This window comes from Anas platyrhynchos, chromosome 4 (genome assembly GCF_047663525.1).
Source record: "Anas platyrhynchos isolate ZD024472 breed Pekin duck chromosome 4, IASCAAS_PekinDuck_T2T, whole genome shotgun sequence".
NCBI lineage: Eukaryota > Metazoa > Chordata > Aves > Anseriformes > Anatidae > Anas > Anas platyrhynchos.
This window is the reverse complement of record NC_092590.1, coordinates 46,443,956-46,461,343: the sequence shown is the minus strand read 5'-3', so window position 1 is coordinate 46,461,343 and position 17,388 is coordinate 46,443,956. Positions and strand designations below refer to the sequence as shown.

Genomic DNA, 17,388 nt, shown 5'->3' with positions numbered 1-17,388 from the left:
CACGTGCACTTGCTCAGACAAAGCTGTGTGGGTATGTGGAACATAGACAAATATAGACAGAGAGTGGAGAGCTCTCACTCAGGAGTGTCTCAGTGAGGAATTTTAGAACAGACCATGGTGATTAAGTGCAAGACAAAAGCCATGTCCTGGCCAGCATACTGTTTATATGTGAGTGGACCTTTTTATCTCCTTACCCTTTCATTTTTGTGCACTTGTTCTTCCCCAGATCACGTAAACACCTTGGTTTTCCTGCCTTTGGTTCCTCCCCTAAAACATCCCATAGTAAGTCCTGTGCAATCCCAAAATGGTCACGCCCTTCATCCCATAATGTGTCCCACAGCCCTAGGCAGTGAACCCTCCTAGTCGAAGAAGGAGAGCTGCTCCCACTGACCCATTCTGATGGGTTTCATGGCTGGGCAACCAGGGTTGGAGGCTCTGCCAGGACAGCCCTGGCAGGGGCCCATATAATGTGATAGCTACTTGGGAGCCCTTATTTATTTATTGTATGGGATTCCATTGAGGTGGGGCTCTGTTGTTGTTTTAGTTTGCTTGTTTTCAATTTACAGGAAAAGTTCCATATATTAAAGTTCACCTTGGTATGCGTTTTCAGGTGCTTTCAGTGTAATACTCTATTTCTTCAGGGATTTCTTTTAGGAATTAGGCAAATAGAGAAGCTGATCCTGCAGCTACTGTAGTACATGATATTATCTACCATCGGTTGCACATTTGATAGATGGGAGAGTTTACTTATTGTAAAGAATATAAGAATTAAGAATATAAGATTTTTTTTTCTTTTTGACAGTAGGTCAAAGGGCAACTGAATGGACTTCAGTGATAGTATTGCAAAACAGGTAGGAAAGTACACCTCTAGTTTCATCAAATGAAACTAGATCTGTTAATTGGCCATATGAATACATGGCCAACGTGTACAATACAACTTTATGAAGTTGCATACAACTTCATAAACGTATTCAAATGTTGTGTTTGCAAACGTACACATTTTAGTGAGAAATCCATTGTGCATTTTTTCTAGAAATTCTGTGGACGAACATAAACTAATCTTTGTCAGTTTTGCCCAACTGATATTTGGCCTGCGGTATATTTTCATTTTGCTTAAGCTTTTACCTTTTCTGTTAAACTCCACGTTACCCAGCCTTATCATAAAGAAATCCTATGGCGGTCTAAACCTCTTTGCACACAGAAAAGTAGTGACCACCGCTGTACGTCTTTGACCCAAAAAATAGTTTTTTGCAAGATCCTGCTGCATTGTTGTTGTTTGCTACGCTTGCTTTCCGTTGTTCTATTTTCTAGCCCAGTATTAAGTTCTATGTATTTTAATATATGCATGGATAATGCACATGAAAAACTGCCCTTATCATATTAGTACTGAATTTTTAAGAACCCTTTAAAACAATAATTACTGTCTTGTATGCAACAAAATTAATCCAGAAGAACTTTTTTTTTTGCTTGTAATGTCTCACTGGCTTCTTCTGTTTAGAAATGGAATTTAGAAGTGAATGCCTAGAATATGGTTTCTCAATGCTAAAGACTTCAAGATATTGAAACAGACTATTATTTTCATTCACATGGAATGCAAAATTACAGCAACTTGAGTATGAATCTTCATCATAATGTTAAGTTTTGATCAGAAATTTGCTCTGAAACCTGCTTTAATCAGGAAATTGCTGGTTAAAAGTCTCCAAATTTGTAGTCCTTTCTAACTTCAGTGAAGTAAATACTTCATCATTAAACATACCAATACTAGGATTTGTATGAATTAGATCCTTCAAATCTGTGTAGTGTTTTTCTAGTAGCATTGCTTACGTCTTGTTGATCTGTACATAAAAGAAACTACATATTTTTATCATAAAGTGTATGTATGACAAAAGAAATTTAGGTCTAAGTAGTAACATTTAGTTCTGGAGGTATTTTTGCACTACCTTTTGCCTTAGTTTTTCTACAGAATGTCATGACTGTGTTTGCATAGTTTTTCAGTGTGCATTTTGTTAACGTGAGATAAATAACTTGCCTCAACTACTGATGTGCAAAGAGCTTATATTGCTAGCCAACATTATACTCATCTACAGAAAGGGTGTAAGAGAACACCCAGAAGACTACAGATCTCTTCATCTAACCTCAGTCCCTAGAAAAGTTACACAGATTGTCACAGGGTGTATCAAAAGGCACTTACAGAAGAAAGCAGTTATCAGGCATAATCAACATGGGTTCATGAAAGGAAAATCTTGCGTTAGTAACTTGATCTCCATGGTCTCTTCTATGGCAAGGTTACCTGTTTGGTGGATGAAGGGAAGGTGGTGGACGTAATATTTGGGATTTCTGTAAGGCCTTTGATAGCATTCCTCACGGCATCCTTCTGGACAAATTGTCCAACTGCAAGAGAAACAGGTTCACCCTATGCTGGGTGATAAACAGGCTTAATGGTAAAGTTCAATGGGATGTACTAAATGGGGCTACATCTGGCTGGTGGTGTTCCCCAGATCTCAATTTTAGGGACAGCCCAGGTCAACATTTTTATCAGTGACCTGGCTGCAGGAGTGGAGTGCATCCTCAGCAAGTTTGCTGATTTTAAACTGGGAAGTGCTGCAGACTCCCTGGAGGGATGAGAGGCCTTGCAGAGGGATTCACATAAATGGGAACGCTGGGCAGTTAGCAACAGCATGGGGTACAACAAAGGAGAATGCCAGGTTCTGCATGTGGGGTTTGTTATAAGTTGCCCCCTTAATTAATTTTCAGAGAGCATTGCATTAATAATAGAAAGGAATTTATTGAGTAAGCAACAGCAAGCAGTCAGTTCGGTTGCAGTGAACTACAAGGTATCGGTTCTTCTTGGCAGCAGCAGTGTTCTTCAGGGGAACCTACTAGGGAGCCTTCGAAACAGGGCCTCCTCCCCTTCCCACGATACACTGATAATATACAATACTTACCGAGTCCGTCCTAGTGTCAGCTTCAAGTCGTCAGGGCCTGGAGCTGCCTCCCATTTACCTTCCCAGATTGGTCCTTTCACACGGCTGGCATGCGTCCATCCTTTCTCTGCAGTTCAAATAGCCGTTTCTGTGGTAAGCAAAACAACATAGGGGCCTTCCCCATAGTGGTGTTAAAGAAGTCTCTTTCCAAGTCTTAATTAGAATTGAGGGTGATCAAGTGGCAATTCCAAGTCATAGGGCATACCATATAGCATTTCAAAAGGAGAAATTCCTACATCAGTTCTGGGCTGTGTCCGTATGTTTAACAGTGCAAGAGGTAAACATGTTACCCAAGAAGCCTTAGTTTCCAGCATAAGTTTTGTTAGTTGTTTCTTAATTTCACCATTCATTCGCTCTTCCTTTCCAGCACTTTGAGGATGCCACGGAGTGTGGTATTCCCAACTTGTTCCTAGAGCTTTCATAGTCTCTTGAGACACTTTGGAGACAAAATGAAGGCCTCGGTCAGAGTCAAGTGTTTCTATAATTCCGTATCTCAGAATAATATTCTCAATTCCCAATTCAACCAGATTTTAGTATTTACTTAACCGATCATAATTTTCGGGATGATTAGGGTCTCAGTTGGGTCGGTCAGGGGAATGCAATTGTCCGCAGTTCCCTGAACGGTCCCATCGGCAATCTGAGCTCGCACATGAACTCAGGTTGTTCTAAGAGTTAGCTGCTTTTCTGTTTCCATAACAACTCTCTCTCGGACAGTCATGATCCCTTTGCCCCAGAGGGCTAACATTCCTGATTTTAGGATCTCAGCCTTGGGCTTAGATGGAACTATTAACATTCCTACATCCTCTTTCCCTGCTCATTCAACTTCGAATACCTTTAACACTTTCAACAAACCTTTTAACACTTCCTTTATCTTTCTCTAGCCTTTACTTTTCTAATGCCAACATCAAAGGCTCAGTCAGGGGTCAACTTAATTCCGTACCTTTTCCCTCCAAGATGCTGAAACAACATCAATATACAACATTTCATCCTGTTTTCCTTCTTTCCACAAAACAACATTGACTGTAATATGGTGTTATAATTAATAGTTCCATTTAGGGGCCACTCCACTCCATCCTCTAGTTTATAAAGTGGCCACCACTGATTACAATATTTGATAAGGGTTCTTTTACTCTCTGTACCCTCTCACCCCACTATATCCCTCCAATGTGTTAGTATACATCCTAGGGGGCTTTTCCTTGGGATTTCTTTGCTTTGAACTTTTCCTATTGTAATCTACAGTGGTTAATATTCCACCGTTTTCCTAGAAGCTCTTTATTAGTCAATCCCAATCCCTCCAAAATCCACAATATACAGATACACGAGTAAAATCAGACCATTGTAAATTAACTGCCTGTAGACAATTACACTGAGGACATTTAAACCTGATGAGCCGATAATATGCCTGGGCAAATTTTGTTCGCTTAGACATACACCTCAATGGCAGTTCTTATATTTACATATTAACGTAGGTATAAAAGAACACTTTAACAAAAATGCCCGGGCTTTTATATATACAATATACAATGTACAGTTATTATTCCAGTTAGAATTATTCCTCAGCAGCTGCAAACATTGTGCCAGTTGCCATTAAAGCTCGCTTACCCTCCTCCTGTCTCTTTCTTAAAATCTCGGACGTCCCCGGAGTTAATGGGGACGGCCACATATTCCTAGTCACTGGTCCCTGAGCACTAGAGTCAGAGTCGCTATCAGAGTCTCCCCGGGGTTGCGGATTAGGAAGCCCGGGAGTCGGAGGGGCTGCAGGTGGGGGTGTTGGAATATAGGGAGGCAGTGGGGCTGGGGTCTCTAATTCTCGGTTTTTCTTGTGCCTCCCATCCCCTCCTTTTTCGTTTAGAGGATATAAATTGGCTCGAGTTTCCGAGCTGAACCACAAATGTGCGTATTCACTTTCTTCCAAACTGAAAGGTTCCTTTGAGTTTACATAAATATTTAGGGCCTGGCAAACCCAATCTTCAAAGGACCCAAATACAGGCCAGTAAAGGCGGTCTCCTCGAATCTGTTTACCACCCCAAACTTCAACACAATAATGTATCATTTTTACTTTATTCCTTCCCCGCCTAAAAGGGGAATCCTCCCAATTTTTAATCATTAACCCCGGGGTAACCTAACATCAGACGTTACCCCACCCATGGGACCAGAAGGCTTACTCTTCTGTTCCATCTTCCGGAGCGCCTTCACACACACACGCACAAATCGCTTCCCCCTTTTCGTGGCCCAGTCCCTCACGGGATGTGGGAACCGCACTACCGAGGGGTCCACACTCGCTTCATCCTGCTGGACGTCTCACAGCGACACGCTCCAGGATACCCAACCCCAACCAAATGGATCACCGGCCTGTACTTACTCACTCCTGAGTCTTCGTTCGGTCTTCGTGCACAAAGATTATTAGGGGTTACCGGCTTTATTTGCTTGCTGCCGAATTCGGTTCGTCGGTGAAGGATTTGAATGGAAGTAGTCCTAGCGAAGGCCACTGAAATCAGCGGGGCGCCCTCTCCTAAGGTCTTTCAATCAGATTGCCTTCATCCGAGTCACGGCACCAAATTTGTTATAAGTTGCCGCCTTAATTAATTTTCAGAGAGCATTGCATTAATAATAGAAAGGAATTCATTGAGTAAGCAACAGCAAGCAAAACAGCGCTGGGCGGCCGGGGAGTCTCGGCTCCGCCAACAGTGCGCACCTCACCCCCGCCAGGGTCCCTTTTTATATCTTGGTAATTCCGGGATTACGCAGCACATCCTGGTATATTCTGCGACTGCATGCACTGTTGCTAGCGGGTCGTCTCTGTCCCTCTGGTGGTCATGAAGATGAAGGCCGTAGTCTTCCTCGGCGTTGTGGTTCAACTTCTTTTTTTATATTTGGTCGTGTTGGCCCAGCGTGAGACAGGAAGGCAGGATGTTGATACACTAGTTTAGCAACTTCTCAGGAGATGGCTACATGAGCTTTGCAGCGGGGTCTTTGAACAAAAGAGGCAACTGAGATGCAGAAAGAGAGAAGGAGAGGGGGTTCTCTTTTTTGTTACATTAAGCAAAAGAATTTTCATAGTGTCTAGCCAAGTATTACACAGCTCCTTACTTCAGCAGGGAGCTTTCACAACTCCCGCTCCTCAAATGGAACTCCTTGTTTTTATAATACAAAAGACAATGAATAAACATTTATCGTGTATTACAGGGTTGAGTATTGCCAGACACTGGTACAGACTGGGAGATGAGTGGCTGGGGAGCAGCTCAGCGGGAAGAGATCAGGGGAGGCTTAGGACATGTGGGGTGCCCGGCCTGGAGAAGAAAAGGCCAAGAGGTGACCTCCCTGCCCTCTGCACCTCCTGAGAAGGGGAAGGAAGCACAGAAGGAGGTGCCAGCCTCTGCTCCCTATAATTGTTAGTAGTATTCAGTAGTCCATCAGTAGTATTGTGTAGATCAGTCTTACATTCTTACATGTGTTTTTAAGACTAGGCTCTCTTTAATGCTGTCTCATAGGCTCAGTGCTTACTGTGTTTTTTAATGTTGTCCCACTTAGTTTTAGAGATTTTTTTTTTTTTTGCATGCTGCTTTTAAGATTTTATCATGTAAAAAAGGAAAGTGTGTAAAAAGAGCTAGTGTTCTATAAGGGTTGACAAAGGAGAAAGAATTTGTTACAAATTTCTTGCTTATTTTCTTATGTTCTGTGTCTTGCAGTATTTAGGTCTTACTGTTATTACAGGCTGTCATTTGGAAAGCGTCTGATTGAGAAGAGGGTGGAGCTGATCTGTTTGTGGCTAGGATGACTGACAGTATTTTGCTTTTCAGAGTCCTTGTGGGTGGGGACAAAGCACTTGACTGTGGGAAGAGAAGTTAAGTAGAGCAACAGATATCAACTCTGTAAGTATTTTCCAACTTTTGGCAGAAAGCTATCATTAAGGTTTATTTTCTATTTGCAGCACTCAAGAAAGCTGCTGTTTTTTCCATTGTTAGTCTGTTTTTAAGTATGACTCGAAATACTCCATACCACACCCACCAGCAAAACACATCAAAGACTAAATGATAAAATGATAACTGTTGTAGTACGGCTTACTTTCATCCATTACAATTTGCATTGTTAGCATGTCATGGTGGTTTTTGGATTGTAAAAGATGCTCTTAGTCTCCTTCTGCATAAAACTTAGTGTCACATGACTGACTCCATCTTCATTTCAAGTAAGCACATTTCCGAGGTTCCAGAAGAAGATTTTTGTGAATAATGAATGTGGTATATGTTCACTTAGATTTATATATTAATTATCAACGTTATGTCAGTCATGGCTGGAAAGAATTGGCAATGTAAGAATTTGGGGATGCTGGCACCTAAGTTACTTGTATAGCTGTGACTTCAGGTGCTCTATTGTTTTAGTAACGTTGCTCTGTGTCTGGAGATTTTTGAGTACCACAGATTTTCCTTGCTACAATGAGAGATGTGTCCTGCAAAAAATATAGAAGACTGTGTGGCTAAGTAGAACAAGTAACAAAGAAGTTTAGAGCTTGGAGGTTCTTTCTCTCTCTCTCTTTCTCTCTCTCTTTCTCTCTCTCCCCCCCCCTTTTTTTTTTTTTTTAGGAATTTGATACTTTTTATTCTGTTTTTCCATGCTACACCTCATGCTGTATGCCAGCATAAACTGGTATTTTATATCACTTCTAAAAAGTTGGAAAGTCTTGGATTGTCTGCAGGTGTCCTGTTTTGAGTACGGTATGTGAACACTTATATATCAGTAATGTTATTTTTAAAAATTCTCTTTTTAAGAAAAAGCAGATTAGTGAGTCACCAATGAAAGACAGTATCATTTAACAAAGAAGACTCTAAACATATTTTTATAGGTTACTGAAATTTATTAAATATCATCTACAAGTAACTTTTAACAATTCTTTCAATAAATAGTTGTCATTTTAAGTTTATTGACAAAGCGAGAACAAATTAGTTTTCCAACATACATTTTGAGCCCGTAGGGCTTACATAAAAGGATCAAATGTGATCTTAGAACAGACACGTTATCGCCCACACTAAGAGCATACAGTGGTCCCAAAGCGGACAGCAAGTTAGGTAGCCCCAGGGTAAAATATATAAATTATTTGTAATTAAATAGTTAAATAAATAACATAGCAGTAAAAATAGAAATGGTCATCTGCTTATTTTAGCATAGATCTCAGGAAGTTGGTCAGCTCTTGGCGAAATTCAGGGAAGTTGTTGGCATTAGCTTCACAGATATTGCATCCCGTTCCTGGGGGAATTAGGTCCTGCAATACAGATATTTTTGTTGATTGATGGTAGCTATGTTATCAGCTGGTTTTGACAATGATATGTCAATTTTTGTATGCTAAATTTCTCTTTTAAGAAGAAAGAAAACCCTTAATATTTCAGGAGAGTTTTTTTTTCAGTGGGCAGCTGTTAAGGGATGGTACAATGAAGGACGCTGCTTATAAGGGAGATTCTTGTAAATGTAAAAATATTAAAAACTAAACACATGCACTTCCTATGATAAATACTGTAGCAGATGCAAATCTTAATTTCTAGCCTGAGGAAGAGTTCTGAAGTGATACAAGGATCTCTTAGCCATGGAGTTTGTATACATAGTTTATCAAAGTGTACTTCTGTATTATTTGTTTTACATTTACTTTTGGGTCCTTTAAAGCCATAAATTTATGGCATGGTTTTCTAAGCCATGGCTTATGTAAATAATTGTTACCCTTCTAAAAACAAGTTTTTGTAAGCGTGAGGTGCCTTACACGATTCAGCAAAGAAAACAAATTTCCTATTTTTTAAAATGTTGACTTGCATAATTACTACCGCTCAAACCTGCTTTACTGTGTTGGATTATTACGTCAATAGATGGTGTCAAATAGTCTAACATTATCATATTTTTATACAAAATCCTGAATGCTCTAGAAACCATAACACACAAACCTCGAGGCATAAAAATGCTGACTCTAATGTTGCTTTTCACTAGCACTAAAACATGGTTTTGTTTGTTCGTTGTTTGTTTTGTTTTGTAACTAGGTTAAAAGGTTACCTACCATAAGTTTTTGGAGATTCATTTTGATATTCCGAACACTAGATACCTTCTCATCTTCAATTTCATCCTCATCTTCAATTTCTTCCTCCAAGGTGACTATTTCTTTCAAGTAACATTGCAGAGTTTGCCAGCTGCACTCCTAAAACAGTCATCAAAATCAACAGATACGTAAAATTTTTTCTGAGGACAACTGAATTTGTGTGTTGTTGGTTTTTTGTTTTTTTTTTTTTTTTAATTGCACATTCTTATCCTTGTATGAGGAATTAGGCTGCTTTTTATAAAATGTATATTTCATTTTTTCCCCTCAAAATCATGTTTTTAAGGTTCTACATGTGGCCTTAGTTCTGAGTTATATTCTTGTAGCTTCTGATATGTGGACAATCTTTGCAGGACATCTTGAACATTGGAGTATCTTATGAGAATGTGAAGCTGCTATATTAGTTCTGAAACTGAGACTTATTCCCAGTTGTGTGGAAATCACGTCTTAAGGAAAAGGGTTAATTAATAGTAAAACCTCTCAAGCTTTACAGTAACCTTTTTAGCGCCATCTTCAGTCACTGCACTCAGGTTGCTCTCTCTAGTTGTATCCGATCTCACTTTTGAATCTGGGTAAGTATCTTTACACATCACTTTTAAAAGCTGTTTCATGCACTCTTATAAGTTATTAATCAGCCTCATACATTTGCGTTTGAGCACTGGAGCTCTGAGATAGTTACATCTTGATCTTGCCAGAATATGAGAAAAATGACTCAGATGAGGAAGTGGTTGCAGAATCTGGCTTTAAATCTTTACTCAAACGAAATTACTGTTAAGTGAAAATTCTGTTGGATTAAAAGTTTAATTGGAGGGTCAAAGTAGTTAACTTGCATGAGGATGAATTGGTATACTTGCACGCTATATCATAAAATCAGTACAGATCAGCAGCCTGTTGATAGTGAATAGTTAGGTAGTCCAGCTCTACTTAGAATGCTGTTGTACTCAGAGGTGCAATATTTTAGAAAAAAAAAATGCAACCACGATGACAGTTTTCTTGTGGAACTAAGTCTTAGGTATTAAGTGAATAACATAAAATGTGAACGTACAGCTAAGTATATCTAAGCTGGGTTGGTTAAGTTTTGCTCCTGAAAAGAATTAGGTAGAGCATAACTGAGTTTCATTATTGATGGGATATACAAGATTTGTATCTTCTTAAACAGAACCTACTAATATCTCTGCATCTCACTTCAATAAAATATGAGTATTTCATATAAATATTTAAACCATTTCTAAGTCTAGTTTTTTTTCAAAATTGTTCTTGGGTTAGTATTGATACAACTAGATTGCCTCCTGCAAATATAATACATTTAAATGATTGATAGAATATTTTTTGTGTGCATTAAGCAAAATGAATGTAATACAAATAATTTAGTGTTACGTATTTTACAGACCAAGAAGATAATACTGTACACTAGCCTGTTAATATTTGAGAATACAAATCAAAAGCAGAAATGTCTTCTAGGTTAGCCTGCTATCCTTGTGCCCAGTACTTCTAGGTTAGCTTATGCTATCCTCACACAAAGTTCAGACAGCTCAGATTTGTCTTTTGTATCGGGCCTTCTGGTAAGTGAATTACTTTGGTCTAATTCAATAACACATAACTTCAAAATAGCCGTATCTTAGCAGTCCTGAAGACAGAAAACTTGAACTTACCTTTGTGTCATTTGGTGTGTAGAGCTCAAGATCAATCCCCTGTAGAGAAGAGGGGGAAAAAGTTAATTTTTGTGAACAAAGTTAATAGACAAAAATAAGTAGAAAAGACAAATAGTAAAGAATTAATACAGGAAAACCATCCACTTACATTCATGCTTGTTCCCAGGTTTTCTAAATCTTTTATTAAAGTTTTAAGAGTGTTGTCTTTCTCTGATAGAGGTGCTCCATAAGCTGTAGTCATAAGCATTAGTACTGAAAGGCAGCTGAAGATGAGTACTTTGCACATCTTGTCAGTGTTCTGGTTGTCTCTGTGCTAGTATTTCAGTTGTGATATGTAATGAGAGCTGATATGTTGTCATTAGGCTGTTTAGTGTATTTATACTCTTCTTTCTGGAGGGAAAAAGATGGGGGCGTCATGTAAAAGAGGTTTTATTACACATTTTTTCATATGCTTTACCTGTATGGCAAGAATCATTACTTTTGTTTTTCCTCCCCTGATGACACTTTGGAATTTTTTTAAAGCAAGAGGGATTTTACCTACATTCATTGGGGAAAGAGAAGCCCACACTCACTTTTGGCAGTCTCTTTGTGCTTTCTGCATGAAACACTTTTTCCCTCATGCGCTGTCCCACTCCCCCATAGAATAAGCCATAGAGCACTCTACTGGCACACAAAATGTTCTGCAGATTTAACCACGTTGTTTATCTGTATATATTTGGCCTTCCACAAATCCTGGGGCATAGCTGAAGTGCAGAAGAAAGAAACAGTCTCATTTTAGTAATTGTTGATTAAACAACAGGAAGAAAGTTGGCTTCCTGTTTGAAGGTGGTTTTACCTGTCATCTTCTGCAAAGACAGTCAGCGTAAGCTGAGATGCATGGGTCAGTCCTCATGCGATCCGCTAGAAAATGTGTATGAAAAAAAACCTCCAGCAGGATTCTTTGTTTTGGGACGTTAAACCAAGTCTTCTCTTCTTGTATATCCTAATGCTCTTTGTTTTTCCTTGGGTGTACTTTTCCCCTCTCTCTAGGTTAAAATGAAAATGCACTGCTTTTAAGTATATTTACCAATTTTCTTCATGATAGCCAACCCATTGCGTTTGATGGTGCATGCTGCAGTACTGAAATTGAGAGTAAGCAGTCATTTGACATTGGACTCTCGCACAGTACTACTGGACTGTGTCTCTTTCCTGATTCAAAGCACTGCTGCCCGATAATCTTGGGAATGCTGTGAGCAATGTTTAAAATAGATCGTTTTCTTCACTGAGTGCAGTTCTGAGCCAAATGCTCCCCCTGCTGCCCAGAAGTCCGTAACATTATGTGAACACACATTGCTTCTGCTTCATGCATTTTGCTGCTGAAGCCACGTGGGATAAATTTGGGTTTTGTACCCTACTGTGGGTCTGCTTTGTAGCGTTCAGGATGAGGAAGTCTGGGTGGGTGACTGCTTCATCGTCTGTCGCATATAAAACTGTATGTGGGAACCTCTTCTGTAGGTGCTGACCGTGTAATACGTGTGTGCTGGGGAGGAAGGCAGTTCTGTCCAATGCCAGTTAGAATACGCTGCTGCTTGGGTTAGGTACAGTCCGTGACTGTAATCCTTTTTCTTAGTGTCTGTGTAACTGTCCGCAGACCATTAACCTGGCGTTAATTAGCAGTATGATCCCAGCTTCTGGAGAACTCAATCTTCATTTCCTGGTTTTGCAATAAGTATAAGCATTTAAAGAATACAGTCACACGGAAGTCTTAGTAGCTGTTGTAGCTTGCAATATATAGTAGACATGCAGTTTGCAACCTTTCCTGGCACTTTATCTTTTGTCTCTTGATAGCAACTGATTTCAAACGGGTTATGGCTGCAGAGCTCAGCTGCTGAGCAGTAGGTTGTGAACTTTCCTCCAGAGTGCTTGTGAAGTTAAGTCAGTTTATTGGAGGGTTTTAGTTGTTTGTTTAAGTTAATGTGTTTTGGCAGTCTGAAGCGTTAAGAAGTACTTCAGTACTGGGCACAAAACAAATTCTTGTTGGTAATTAAATTACAATTACTGCTCACTGTTTTCAATGCTATTCGGTCTTTGCTATGTCAGTTCTATAAAATTACAGAGATTTTTCCCCTTCTTTATAAAGTATTCCATGGAAATACACTTGGAACAGCAGAATTTGAGATTCTGAATCTGAAGCATCTCTGGGTTAGCTTTTACTGTAGTTCAGGGTAGAGGTTACTCCAAGCACTTCCTTTGTCTTGGAGTATTTGGTTTTGCATCAGTGCTGAAATCACAGCCCAACCAGCCTTAGGTTATTGCTGTATTTTCCCAGTGTTTTACTGTTTTCTTCTGCAAGTCATGGATAACTTAAAAGATCTGAATATGCAGTATTCAATAAATTGCCCCCACACAGGAGTTTTCACTTTGGTTGAGTGATTAATTTTCCCTTAACCTTTTGCTGTAGGCTTTGTGGTCCAGAAGGAGAAAGCAACAGGTCTTGTTTTGACCGTTTTTATCAGATGCCCTCTGCGAGGGGGAAATAATGTAGATGATATGGGTAACCTCCAGAAACAGCACACACTCAGTTAATGTTAACACACAGCTTCGTGTCTGTGTTATTCCTTAAGTTTTGGGAGTCTGTCCTGCGTAGAAGTTTTAATCTTCAATGTGCTAAAGAAGTATTTTCCAAAGTAATTAGATCACTCCTAGAGACTATTCTGTCTTCAGTTTGTACGTGCAAGACAACCCGATCTGACCACAAGTAGTTATAAGGAATCCACAGGGACAACGGCAGAACGTTTGTGGCCGTGGCACTCACCGAGGTTAAGTCAGCTGTGGTCTGCTGTGTGTCACTGAGATGCTGACCTAATGGTTTGGACCTCCCAGTAATTCTCAGTCATATTACTACTTTTTGTCCAAAACTGCTTTTTGGTTTTTATCATAGAATAATAGAATGGCTTGGGATGAGAGGGACCTCAAAGACTCATCTAATTCCAACCCCATGGGCAGGGACACCTCCCACCAGACCAGGCTGCTCAAAGCCCCATCCAGCCTGGTCTTGAACACCTCCAGGGATGAGGCATCCACAGCTTCTCTGGGCAACCCGTGCCAGTGCCTCACCACCCTCTGTGTGAAGAATTTCCTCCTTATGTCAAATCTAAACCTACCTTTGTACAGTTCAAAGCCATTACTTCTTGTCCTATCCCTACGCCACCTGACAAGAGTCCCTCCCCAGCTTTCCTTTAGGCCCCCTTTAGGTACAGGAAGGTCTCTATAAGGTCTCCCCAGAGCCTTGTCTTCTCCAGGCTGAACATCCCAAGCTCTTGCAACCTGTCTTCATAGAAGAGGTGCTCCAGCTCTTTGATCATCTTCAGGGCCCTCCCCTGGACTCTCTCCAGCAGCTCCCTGTCCTTCTAGTGCTGGGGACCCCAGAGCTGGGCGCAGGGCTCGAGGTGGGGTCTCAGGAGAGCAGAGCAGAGGGGGCAGTCACCTCCCTCACCCTGCTGGCCTCTCAGCTTTTGATGCAGCCCAGGTCCGGTTGGCTTTGTGGGCTGCAAGTGCACATTGCTGGCTCATGTTTGGCTTCGCATCCACCAGCCCCCCCAGGTTCTTCCCCTCGTCTTCCTTTTATCAGTGATGTGCCTGTGGAACTCTTTCCTAACGCCCTTGATGTCCCTGGCTAAATTTAATTCCGAACAGGATTTGGCTTTCCTAATGTTACCCCTGGCTACTCAGGCAGTGTCTCTGGACCCAACCCAGGCTGTCTGTTCTTGTTCCTACTCTCTGTATGCCTTTTTAAATGAATTCTGTTTTGCTTCCATATTTTTCATTTCAGGGCTGGCTTCCAGATTATTACAAACCGGTAGGTCAGTGTATGCTCATATACTGTCAAAAGTGGATAGCTGTTTTAGGTAAGAATATGATGATGTCCCAAAACTCCTAAATACACTGATTTTCCTCTGTGGATGGTGTTGGACTTTCTGCATTGGTCAGATTTCAGTAATTCCATTCCATCTGAGCTCTTACATTCTCTTGGGCAAGGAGTTACCTGGCGTTTTATTCAGAGGTATAGTGACTTATACAGCCCTCTCTGCTTCATTGCAGGGTTGATTGTATTTAACAGGAACTTGTTTTGGAATCATACAAGATACAGTAGTGCTGCCACTGCTGGACTTCAAAGTCCTGCCTTAAAAAAGGAGCAGGGGCAGATACTGGTGACCATGTCAGAGCGTTTCTTTCGTTTTGTTTTTAATGCCCAGTTGGTTGATTTATATCTCATTGTCTTTATAAATAAAATATTGATACACTAAAACAACATTATGGTATGACATTTAAAACCACTGTAAAATAATGATGAAAAAGCTTCAAGGAATGTGTCAAAAGCCTTATCTAAATGTTCAAGAAGATGAATTAGCAGTAATGCAGATATGTTAAAGGGAAGCATATTTGTGGATCGAGGGAGCTGGGAAAGAAGAACGTTTATGTCTTGCTGGTGTAGTGGATTGTTTATACTTTTTGTAGTACTTGTGCCTAACATAAAGAATAAAGACTCATTTTCTTTTTTTAGAAATTAAAGTAAATGAAATAATGATCACACTGAGTAAACCTCTTCGCTGCACAACTTCAAAGACTGGAAAAGATTTTACATAGGATCTGACTTCTCAGTTTTGGCGCGCTTTTTTTTTCGCGTGTCTTTCTGAACTGAAAGCTTGCATTTTTTTCATATTTTTTCCTTACAAACCTGATGACTGGTGAATTCTGGAGAGAAGTTGTGGTTTCATTGAGGTATTAGACATCTTGTTCATCAAGGTGCTTGCGTCCTTTCTCCATCACCAGAACAAAGCTGTATGCAGCTAGAGTCATTGTGTTTGGCTTGTTTGCTCTGTTTTAGTTCGTGTGCAGGAGTTTTTCAGACTCCTACTGCAGTGGCATGCTTTTACAGTATTACTGTCAATAAGAGTTCTAGGAACCACAACAGAGTTCATATCTCTTATGAAGGTGTTAACCATCAACCTGTGACCACAGGCTGTTGATTTAACTCTCTCTTCATGTTTTCTAGCCCCCTTTTATAGAATCTGGAATAGTAGAGGTCATACTCTGCTTACAGATCTCACAGTTGTATGCAATAACCCCTTTCGTATTCTGTTAGTAGGGATATGCATGGAAACATGTCAAAGTGAAGATTTGAATAAAGGGATGAGTAGCAGTTCTTCATTTGATTTTAAGCCAGCAAAAGGAGGTAGCCCTTTCTTTCCTTCTTCATCCTTTCCTCAGTTTTTCTCTTCAATCAAGCCATAGCAGAGCCTCACGACCCCACTGGCCTTTAAGAAATAGAGAATTGATACTATAGAAGGAGCTAACGGCAATAACGAAAGAACAGAAGCTTAAAATGAATAGCACTGAAGTGTGAGGGTTTAGTATGCCCTGTTGGATGGAGCACTTGCTTCCGAAGTCCATGTGATCCTAAAACTCAACATCTCTAAAGAATTAAAGAGGTGGCTGCTGTATCTCTTGTTGAGCAAGAACAACCATGGCACTATCAGTTACAGACAGGAATCTGCATCTCTGTGCTGCAGCACATTTTTAGTAGATAATACAAGTATGACAGTTTTCAGATAAATGCAAGGAATTCCATAAAGTGTTAGTATTTACAGGAGTGAGTTGATGATTGTGTTTATAAGAAAAGGTAAGAAAAGGCAGGAGAAATCCTTAAATGATTTTCATTTATTGCTTGATTCTCATAGGATTATAGCATTAATTTTGCTGATTGATCACTGCATATGGTAACATCTTCACTGATACATAAAGGATGCAGGAAGGTATCCATTGGATGGCTTGTGTGACAGGGACACGTGGAGCAGGAGTTAAAATAAGAAGTTGCCGTATTAGATGAGAAGAACAGTGGTTTTAGCTAGATGAATAGCCTCCCTCATTAGGGCAAGTACCCACTGTTTCAGAATAAAGTGCAAGCCAGAAGTCTTGTCTTGGTTGCATTTGCCTGATAGATGTGGCTTTAGTTAAAAGTTTGAGGTGAAGGACTTAAGAGAGCCTTACTGCTCACCACCACCACTGTCAGCATTGGCTAAGTGCGTGCTCCCTAACAGCTTAGAGAGATCTCATAGTATAGGGCTCTCCCCTGTGCTAATTTGGATGGTCATAAATCTCCCTTGAAGCTAGCTGTGTGGCCTGACTGTCATTTTAGAGAAGTGGTGTCTTACCATACATGTCTACTCAGTCCGTTTTTTTCTGCACAAGTCATTAGTTCTGCCCCATAAGCCTCTTGAATGCTGATGATGGGGTTCCTAGAGAGAAAGCTCCTCTTGAAGTGTTGAGGACCATCTCTGTTTGAACTTGCTGAAGCAAATTTTACCTAATGCGGAGTATTTGACATAACTCACCATTACCAGATTTCCTGTGAGTAGCAGTGTGTTCTGATTGTTAGTTTCTGTCAGTATATGAAATACAGCCAAAGACAATGGTGATTGTGGATATCCCTTGACTAGTAAAAAGCAAGAGCAACAACAAAAAGCAAAGGGTGAGGGGAAGAATCTGAAGAAGCAGAGGCTGTTCAGTGTCACCACAGTCGCTGGGGAAGTTACAGAGCAAGGCTTTGGAGAACTGAAGGACAAGAAGGTGACTGCGCCAGCACAGATTTGCCCAAGTTTGACTGCATTCTGTAATGAGCTGACGGGTTCTGTGTGTGAAG

At 40.3% G+C, this 17,388-nt stretch overlaps 2 protein-coding genes across 2 annotated transcripts in view; one reads left to right on the top strand and one right to left on the bottom strand.

Moving 5' to 3' along the window:
* Positions 1-6,801: 6,801 nt before the first annotated feature.
* Positions 6,802-17,388, top strand: part of BBS12 (Bardet-Biedl syndrome 12) — a 143,215-nt gene continuing 132,628 nt past the window's right edge. The window contains exon 1 of the mRNA XM_072037469.1: positions 6,802-6,856. The gene's annotated coding sequence lies outside the window, so the exon portion shown is untranslated. The remainder of the gene's footprint in view (positions 6,857-17,388) is intronic.
* Positions 8,124-10,993, bottom strand: IL-2 (interleukin-2 precursor). Its single transcript, NM_001310373.1, has 4 exons — positions 10,855-10,993; positions 10,707-10,745; positions 9,019-9,156; positions 8,124-8,241 (listed from the first exon to the last, which is right to left on the bottom strand). The coding sequence occupies exons 1-4, from the start codon at positions 10,990-10,992 to the stop codon at positions 8,134-8,136; spliced, it is 423 nt and encodes a 140-aa protein (NP_001297302.1). The 5' UTR covers position 10,993; the 3' UTR covers positions 8,124-8,133.